A 10191-nucleotide genomic window follows, 5' to 3' on the forward strand; every position below is an offset into this window, starting at 1 on the left:
GGGGGGGGGGGTTGTAAGTGTCTTTGAAAACCTTAAAGATTTTGAGATTGTAATAGTGTGTTCTTGTTAATGTGTAAGTATGAAAGGGCCGGGAGAATCCTTAATTCTTCCCATGTTTGCAGTCAATGGATTTAAAGGATTTTATCAGAAGGCAATTGTCTTTGTACGGGTTTGAATGACAGAAGCCCTTCCAAGGTCAGTATGCCATTGTACAAAGTGTAAACCCTAACCCTACCCCCAACAGTCATGAACAGTGCAACCCAGAAAGATAGCGTGTGTGTGTGTGTGTGAATGAGAGAACTTAAAAAGTTACATCAAAAGTATTTAGGTACGAAAGAAATTTTTGTTTTTATTTTGTTGTTGTTGTTGTTTTTTTTTCCAGCTGTCTAACCTTGTTCTCTGTCTCCCACCAGGCATATACTAGTATGAGCAAATCAGCTATTAAACTGCAAGACCAGGGTGACATGGCAAAACATTTAAATATGGTTGTGTTTCATACTAAAATGGTGGATTATCTGGATGAAATGCTCATAGAAACGGCTGATTTGTCTATATATTGGTATGGTTGATTTCATTGGATCTCCTCCTATTGCACTTACATCTCATTTCTTGTAACAAATACTGTTTTTGTATTTCAATTATTATTATTATTATTATTATTATTATTATTCATGGTGTGCCTGAATGTTTTACATTCAAAATCAGTGTTCTTTGATACCAAGTCACAACCTTTAATATCAAGGACCTTTCTTACATTCCTTGCTGTTCCCAATAGAGAAGTCTCAGTAAAGAAACTGCCAAGTCTGTTGGTGACAGTCCCTGGGGCACCTATAACGTTTGGGATTACTAGAAACCCTCCACAGTCTTCAGATTTCCCAAATCCTGGTATTTTCCTATTTTCTCTTCTTCTTTGACTGCTACATTCATGTCCACAGATATTGCCGCATCTGTGATGAGGCACTCTCTTCTTCCCCTTCTCCATCTCTTCACCATGCATGGAATTTGTGATCGGTCCCCACCATTAAAGTCCCGTAACACCTTATACCGGTTGTTCTCTGTTACACTTTCTGGTTGATGTCCATACCATTTTCTTCATACTTTCACTTCTCCAGAATTCATAGGAACTAAGTCTTTTGTTTGAATAAATTCTAGGTTGAACTGAATTAGCATCACCAGCTTCGACATTCTTGAACACAGTTTGGCATTTGTTTCACTCCTCCTCACATGACAAACTTCAGAGTTTATTTGATTTGGTTTTAGAATTTTAAGAAAGCATGGAAAGTAGACATTTGTTAAAACATTTTCCCTTCTGTATTACATTGACAAATTTGTCACTAGAAAGACACCATGATGGGTTGTTTTTTGGGGGTTTTTTCTATATTTCTATAACTGGTTGTTATGCTTCCTGTTTCTGGTTAGCATGTTTAAGGTTCGTTGTGGTTTTTTTGGTTTTGCATTGATTGGAACAAGTTGGATCAACTCCATTAATGAGATTTCTTCTTCTTTCTTTTTTTCCAGTTTTTACACTGCTTTGTTTGAGCATCAGTTCAAATTATGCATGGAGTTCCCAGCCCAACACAGATACAGCATTGTCTTCCCTATGATATGTGGACATTTTATGAATGCTACACATGATTTATGTCCAGAAGAGGTAAGAACACGTCAAGCATTTCCACATCTCACACACTCACTTGTTGTTGCTGTACAAAGTAATACTAGGAGTAAAAATTCAAATGTGCTTAGAGAGATAGTCACAAGCTAATAGGAGGACTTGGCTAGAAATAGCAGAAAATCTCCCTCAAATTGCTTCTTCCCATCTTCAAAATGGAACAAATATATTACGAATGTTAATTATGGTTGGCATTTATAATCAGTCAACCTGACAAAGTAATGATAATTGACATCGGCAAACGTTGGGAAACTAGCATTGCATCAATAGTGGTCAGTCTGTTCAACAGAACAATGTTATAAACTTGTGTAATATTGTCAGGCATCTAACTCTATCTTCAGTCAATCCCCTTTGCAGACAGTTTCAAAGAGTAAAACAGTTCCCGTACTGAGTTGAAAGCCCTTGTTGGACTGTCGCTGCTCATACACATTCAGCGCTCACAATAAAAGATCACTGAACATTACGTTTTGGAATAAACAGAAAGCAGAGCAGCCATAGTTAATGTAATGAAACAACAATGTCATTTGATGTTTTGAAAACAAATGTGTATTTGTAACCTTCAGAAGGAGTGATACACTCTCTAATGGCTAGAGGGAGACTATGTCTAGTGATACACTCTCTAGTGAATAGAGGGAGGTCATGTCTAATGATAAACAATGGACTGATCAGGAAGGGATCACATCTAGTGAGACATACACAACTAGATTTTCTCTCTATAGCATAAAAGTTATAATAATGATATTGTGGATAGAAAGTTGACAGGAATCTTTTCTCTTTCCAATTATTAATTGTTACATTATAGATTCAATTAGGATTTGTTAAATATTTATTTCTGTTTTAGCTGAAGACAGTCTAAAAACACAATGTGTGTGTGTGCATATATTCAAGCATGTATTTATCCATTTTCGATAGATGTCTATGTAACAAATGTTTGCTAATCTCTACTTTTATCTCTCTGAAGACATCCTACTCACATTTTACATTTTGCAGAACCTTGACACTAAACTACTTATAATGATTATATTATCTTTTCTAACACCAACCACTTCTATCAAACCCACCCTGCTCTCTAATCACTCCATCTCTATCACCCACCAACCATTTCTTGCAAGCACAAATCGATGTACTGGACGGTATATTTTGCTTTCTATATATTTGTACAATATACCTACATACATATATGTGTGTGTATATGTATAATTATATATATGCTTTTCGGTTTGTTTGTGCAGAGACATTCCATAGGCACCAGTAGTGTACAGTATGCTCATTGGTTCCTGAAGGATATCTCTGAGGAGGTCAACCAAGTAATCACACACATCTGTGAAGAGCAGTGTCAACTCAGTTACAAAGTAAGTAACAGTTTTATCACATCTCTCCACTTTTACTATCACTAAGAATGTGTTTATTATTATTATTATTATTATCAAAGTGTATGTTAAAGAGTAGAATATATATTCTGTGATGTCTTCTGCAGTTCTGTAAGTTCACTGAAAGTAATTTCTCTGTCTCTTTCCACAGCTGCTGCCCAAGCATAGTGCAGTGGCTATCAGCCAATCTTACCAACGTAGGAAAGCCAAAGACAAGAAGAACAAAGCCATTCAGGAACCAGAGAAACCTGGTACAGAGAGTATACGTAAAAACAGAGAGAACTTCACTCGGTGAGTACTGTGTGGGTAGGGATGTGGCTGAGAGGAACTGGGTGGGACCGACCGTCGGAAGATGGTAAGCATGATGACAGCCTGTGGGATGTGGGATGTGGTGACATCATCATCATTTAACATTCATATCCCATGCTGGCATGGGTTGGATGGTTTGAAAGGATCTGACTGGTCCAAGGACCACATTGTATCCCAAGGCATCTTTCTACAGCTGTATGCTCTTCCTAATGCCAGACAAGGTGGCATAATGAATAGGAGATGGTCACCTGTCTGTGTAGACATGATGAAATGTCTCTATGACGCCAGGTGGCTTGCTCTCTTTCTGTACTAAATTGTAATTTAATTGTAACTAAATCTCAATTGACATCAATTATCATTGGTGTATTTTTCCAGCTCTGTCACAGTTTGTGATTCTGTTTTTATCTTCATTTGAAATCACTTCCATTACGAATGTCCTTTGGAAATGCATGACTATCACAGCTCCCCCTTTTTTCATTTCCGTTTATGAATCTAACTCTTCAGGTCTCTTTAAATAACCCTAATTCTTTTGTATCAAAACAAATAGCATCCTACACTTCTTTAATCTGTCCTTTTTTTAACCCTCAGATCAAATCTCTCTAGAGTTGATACCAGTTATATATTGGTATAAATTCTTTACACCTAACACTTCTTTTGTGTTTTAATGGATTTTTAAAAAATGTTATTTTCATGTTGAATCTCATCATCATGTTTTATGTAATGTTTGTTAAATATATTTATTTTTATTTTACCAGAATGGATAAACTGCATATGGCGCTTACAGAACTTTGTTTTGCCCTCAATTATTGTAACATCATCCAAGTCCGTGATCATGGATTTGTACCAAGAGAATTCTTCCTGCAGCTACTGGAAGCCAGATTCAACAAGTAAGTATCTGTAATAAGGTTTACCTTAAACGTTCCACTGCAATCTTTTTGAAAGCAATCCAGGCCAAAACAGTTATCTTCACCACCATCACCACCACCACCATCATAATTGTCATTGTTGTCACTACCACCACCACCATTATTATCACCATCACCACCATTCAGCTTAAACACTCTTTCTGCTGAAATATGTGCCTTTGTACTAATGTTGTTGTTTATTTTTGTAGGGCTTTGGTTGGAATGATGATGTATAACCCGGAAACTAATGAAATAGCTAAACCATCAGAACTACTGAGTGGTGTGCGGGCAATGATGAATGTCTTACAGAGCATTGAGAATTATGGTAAGTTGGTTGAATGTCTTTGAGAGCATTGAGAACTTATAATAAGGTTGATGATGTTGACCTCATATCTTACCTGACACAACTGGCCTTCTTTTTGAAAACATGATTTTTCTTTTATTTCTAAGCATGCTCTGTTGGTGCCACACTAATTATATGTAATTATCATTCACCATAACGGCCTCTCATTCATATCTTCTTTCTGTCACTTTGTATCCACAAACTTATTATTGTAATGAAATTTCTTAACTGTACTTGCTTTTTTAGTTAATTAGTTTTTTATATCTAATTAATAATTTGCTAATTAATTCCAGTGTCTATTGATATTGCTCGGGTTTTCAACAATGTTCTACCTCAACAAACTCAGCCATCAGATGGCTTCAGTGGTGAGAAAACAATTACCTTCAATTATACAGTCTGGTAAGTAACTAACTCTGTCTGTCTGTCTGTCTGTCTCTCTCTCTTCCCACTCTCTCTCTCTCTCTCTCCGGTGTCACTACATTCTGTGTCTGTTTTGTTTGATTGCATTCTCTGTCACTAAATCTATATCACAACATTCTATGTTACACTATTTTGTGTTACATGCTACTTTGTGTCACAACATTCTCAGAATCCTATCGTTGTTACTACTCTGTCTTCTTTCAGGTATCTTGAAGTTCTCATGTGGAAAGTAACCTGTAATATTGGCCAAATTGTCTACTCTCCTAACCAGAAGGCTTTTGTGAGTCTGACCACCGAAGGACAAGTTCCTTTCATAGCTGAGGAATATGCCGATCTAACAGGTGAGCCATTATTTAGCCTCTTACCTCTGCCCTGTCTCTTCTAATCCCACAACAATCAGTGGAGTTTGATACATTGCCTTGTCCTCACATAGAGTGACTTAGTCGCTTGTTCAATACACAGGGTGTCCACAAAGTCTGGGTACGTGGAGTAAATAAAATCATAACATAACCAATTGAATATAAGAAATAATAATTTCTTGAAGTATGTGTTAATCCCCATGTACCCAGACTTTGTGGACACCCTGTACATGCCAGTGTCTGTATACATAGGCATAGATGGACATGGATGTCATATGTATACAATACACATACAAAATCATGAAATCCCAGGTTCAAAATCACTGCATAGCAGCTTAGGCAAATGTTTGAAACTTTAGCTTCAGGTCAACTCAAGATTCATAAGTAAAATGGGATCAACAAAGATTGAATGCAAGTCCATCAGATGGTCTCAAAGGGACAACCTTCACATATATACTTTGCCAAACCATCTGAAAATTACATTAAGGATATGAATGTCCATGGTATACACAACTACTTCAGTTGTTATATAACGAGGAGGCAGTTCATTTGATTGAACCACTACAGTTGCGTACATATATCGATGTATGTATGTACACACTACACATTTGTATGTATGTATGCATACTTACATGTATCTTTTATCTGCTTCAGTTATATATATATATATATATGATGGGCTTCTTTCAGTTTCCATCTGCCATATCCACTCACAAGGTTTTGATCAGCCCGAGGCTATGGCAGAAGACACTTGCCCAAGGTGCCACACAATGGGACTGAACCTAGAACCATGTGGTTGTGAAGCTAGCTTCTTACCACACAGCCACTCCTGTATACATACATATATGTATGTGTGCATATGCGTACCCATGTGTGTGTATGTGTGATGCATACCTAACATGTCAGTTTCCATGTTTGGCTTGATTTCAAATCTTTCTGCTGAGGGTTAACTTTACCATTCAGTCTCCCAGGGCTGCTAAAATGGTACCTGTCATATACTTAGGTCAATCAGCTACCCACAATACTCTGTTTTTAGTATTTAAAATCCCTATTAAACCGTTTTATGTTTCCTTTTTCAGAGTTAAAGGCTCTGGCAGAACTTATTGGTCCCTATGGAATGAAATACATGTCCGAAAGGTTGATGATTCATGTGGCCAACCAAGTAGATGAACTTAAGGTTTCAGTATTTTATTTTATATTGTTTTTTATTGTTTCTTTGTTTGCTTTTGCTTAGACAGCATTGCTGTTAGATAAAAGAATTTCTTTACCAACATACATCATGCATTTCACATGTTTTGGACGTTTCCAATGGCATCTACTCACAGCTAAACATGCTCAGATGAGAATTTGTCATCTTTGATATAGGAAATATATATATATAGAGGGAACGTGTGGAAGGGGTAGACCCAGGAAGACGTGGGACAAAGTGGTGAGAACAGATCTACAGACATTGAGACTTGCAGAGGAGATGACATATAAAGTGGTTGGCATTAGAAAGGGCATCCAGCCATAGAAACCATGCTAAAACAGACAGGGAACAGCCCTTCAGCTGGTCAGCTCCTGCCAAACCGTCCAACCCATGCCAGCATGGAAAACAGACGTTAAACGATGATGATGATATATATATATATATATATATATATATATATATATATACATGTTTGTGTGTGTGTGTGTGTGTATGTCACCTTCCAGGTGGGCAAGCCATGCATTCACCTTTTCAGCAAGATACTTGCTTCTCTCCCGCTATCATAGTCTATACCCCACTCAGATGAGGGGGGTCTTATCTTACAAGTACTTGGCAACCTCACCAATGCTGGTGTCACGCAAAAAGCGTGGTGTTAGAAAGCTGTAGAAAGCATGCCAAAGCAGACAAAGAACTTGGTGGGGGTCTTCTGGCTTGACTGTTCTTATCAAGCTGTCCAACCCATGCCAGCATGGAAAAACGGATATTAATCAGTGATAATGATGACGATACACACACCATAAATGATAAATATTGAGTAACATTTGTAGCCAACAAGTCCAATTTGTAAGCAACAGAATCTCTGCCATTAACTCCCTGACTTATTTATCCTAAAAACTACAATGTATTGCATGTGACCAATGACAAGTAGAAAGGGGGGAAAATCTGTTATGTTGCAGCTGAATCCAGCCTTGCTAGTCTCCACCATCCGATGTACAAAAGTAGACTGGACATTGGGCTGGACATGTGTAACCTGCTCTGACTGTGCTTCACTGAATGAGTTATTGAGTAACCTGGAGAGTTGTTGACTGTGTTGTAGAAAGCTAAGCATATTGCGTCTGTCAACTCAACACCTCTGTGACATTGGTCTGCTGCTAGGAATTGAATTCACATTATATTGGTGATGATTGTGGTCTGCGATTAAGAATATTGGTCAAGTGTAAATACTGGTGAGATTTTTGTTCTCTCCCAGTAATTCTTTCACATGGGACATTGAAATCTCTGTAAACACTTTTGTAAAATGATGGAATTTGCAATGGTTTCCAGTATATTTAATATTGGGTTTTCATTTCCTTTCTTTTTCTCTATTTAGAAACTTGTTATTGCCAATAAGGAAACTTTACAGCTACTTCGAACTAGTTTTGACAAGCCAGATACAATGAGGGAGTTATGTCGTAAACTGCAGAGTAAGTAATACATCTCTCTCTCTTTATATCTATTTCTTTAATTAGCTCTGATTATCTTAGCTAGCTAGTAAGCCATCTGGTCTATATGTGTGTGTGTGCATATATATATATACACATTCACACACACATGTGTAGCTAAATACCTATCTTATTATCTTGCATGCTAGCTTTCTACCTCTCTATCTCTCTTCCGTCTGTCTGTCTCTATTTCTACCTATCCATCTATCTATCCATCTAGCCATCTGTCTGTCTACTTTTATCCATCCATCTACCATTTTTCTTTCTCTTTTGTCTTCCCCCTTGCACTATCTTTCATTCCTGTACCTTGCACAGCAGCCAAATCTTCAACTCACACCCTGCTACTTTGAAGAAAGGGACACATTAGAAAATAAAGTTCTACATGGATGAAATATTTTTGATCAGAGCTGACATAGGTCTAAACAACATTTCAGAGGTCAATATTAGAAAGATCTGATTTTGAGTAATGTTGTTGAGTTTACCCTTGTCTGCATTGCATCACAAAAAAGAATTTCAATAAACCAATAGTGTTCTTATTGCTTCTGGCTGTGAATGATACCTGTTTACAGCTAGGTGGACTGAGTCTGTGTATCTTTACCAGTAGAGTTAATGTGACTGTCTTGGTAAAGAGGCTCCTACTCTTTTACAACTGATCTTCTCAATTCCACTGTAGGGAGGGTACCGCTCTAACACAGCTTATATTCCCAGAAGCTTTGGGTACTTCTCCCTGACAACTTGCTGAACTGACACAATGAAACTCTTTGAAAATCTCCATATTTTAAGGGATTTTTTTTTTAAACAGAATTTGAAATGTTCTCTTCTCACTTCTCTCTAATATTATTACCCTGACTCAACGCAGCAAAGCTGGTAGAATCGTTGGCAGGCAAAATGCTTGGCAGCATTTTGTCTAAGCTTTTTATCATTTCGGGGTCATTAAAAGATTAGTTGAGCATTGGAGATGATGGAATCGATTTTCTAAACAATAACAACAACAACTGACCCTTGACCTTCCTCTAGTCAAAGCCTGGGGCTATATTCAGTCCTTCCCGACAAACTACACTATTTGTGTTGTGGTGAAGGGGAAAATAACTGTGCTGTTTGGTTGTTGTTTTTATGGCTCTTGAGAGGTCGAAAGCACAAATCTAGTTTTGAGTGTTATTCCAATCCACCATGTCCTTAAAGGTGGTGCCCCAGCATGGCCACTGAGTAGCATAGCATGGGTTGCTAGCACCTTATTTTCCTTCTATTTACTATCACTATTTTTTTTTTTTACCTTTTGAAATTTTGCACTACTAAAAATTTAGTGCTCAGAGCAACTACTCCAGTGGCTGTGCCCATGCTACACCACTCTGGCAACTGTCCAATTATTGAAGCCAGTGAAAGAGTATGATTCCCATGCAATGCAGTAATGTCTGTGGCATGAAGCAATTCCTTAACCATAGAATTGTCCTTCTTAATTGTATGAATTCTCCTTCATCACCTATCCTACCATGGATGTTTAAGAAATCCTTGAAATTATGTTTAAACTAAAATTCTGAAAAATCTAAACATGTTGCATATTTAGCAAAATAAGTTTGATGCGTTGGCAGCAATATTTGCATCCCCCATGTTGGAAAGTGGAATGTTCCTTGTTCTTTTCTAAAATAGAAGTAAAGAGGTCTGTATGTGCCTGTGTGTTTACTACTCACTAATAAAGTATATATTAATTTGGATATGTGTGTGTATTGATGTGTTTTATATAATAATGTATGTATTATATAGTAATGTATCTACCTGTGTGTTTTAGAATTGGATAATGCTAACAGATGTTCAACTAATGGTTTTATGATTGATTAACTCTGCATTTGAAGATGAAATATTTTGCTTAACTGTTTCATATTAAATAGTTGGTGTTTAGATTTAATATATTTCAAACTATTTATCTTTAGTCTGTTCTTGTGTGTGCGTGTGTGCTGATATCGAACAGTGAGAATGAGTGCTCAACACTGCATTGGGGGGTAGATATTCTTTATTTGTGGGTTAACAAGGCAACCAATGGTTTTATGTGTAGAGATCTTCACAATTGTTTGAGTGTGCCACATGGAAGTGTTGGTACTCAAATAAATATATGCCAGCATGGAAAACAGATGCTAAATGATGATATATA

At 37.1% G+C, this 10191-nt stretch overlaps 1 protein-coding gene across 4 annotated transcripts in view; it reads left to right on the forward strand.

Annotated features, from left to right (window-relative positions):
- LOC106881844 (membrane-associated protein Hem) overlaps positions 1–10191 on the forward strand; it is a 60586-nt gene that overhangs the window by 28379 nt on the left and 22016 nt on the right. For all 4 annotated transcript variants that reach the window (XM_014932355.2, XM_014932358.2, XM_014932356.2 and 1 more), the window contains exons 17-26: positions 414–559; positions 1519–1651; positions 2902–3021; positions 3191–3330; positions 4104–4235; positions 4463–4578; positions 4890–4995; positions 5221–5357; positions 6455–6552; positions 7934–8027. In XM_014932355.2, coding sequence (XP_014787841.1) covers positions 414–559; positions 1519–1651; positions 2902–3021; positions 3191–3330; positions 4104–4235; positions 4463–4578; positions 4890–4995; positions 5221–5357; positions 6455–6552; positions 7934–8027 — 1222 coding nt within the window. The remainder of the gene's footprint in view (positions 1–413; positions 560–1518; positions 1652–2901; positions 3022–3190; positions 3331–4103; positions 4236–4462; positions 4579–4889; positions 4996–5220; positions 5358–6454; positions 6553–7933; positions 8028–10191) is intronic.

This window comes from Octopus bimaculoides, chromosome 11 (assembly GCF_001194135.2).
Source record: "Octopus bimaculoides isolate UCB-OBI-ISO-001 chromosome 11, ASM119413v2, whole genome shotgun sequence".
NCBI lineage: Eukaryota > Metazoa > Mollusca > Cephalopoda > Octopoda > Octopodidae > Octopus > Octopus bimaculoides.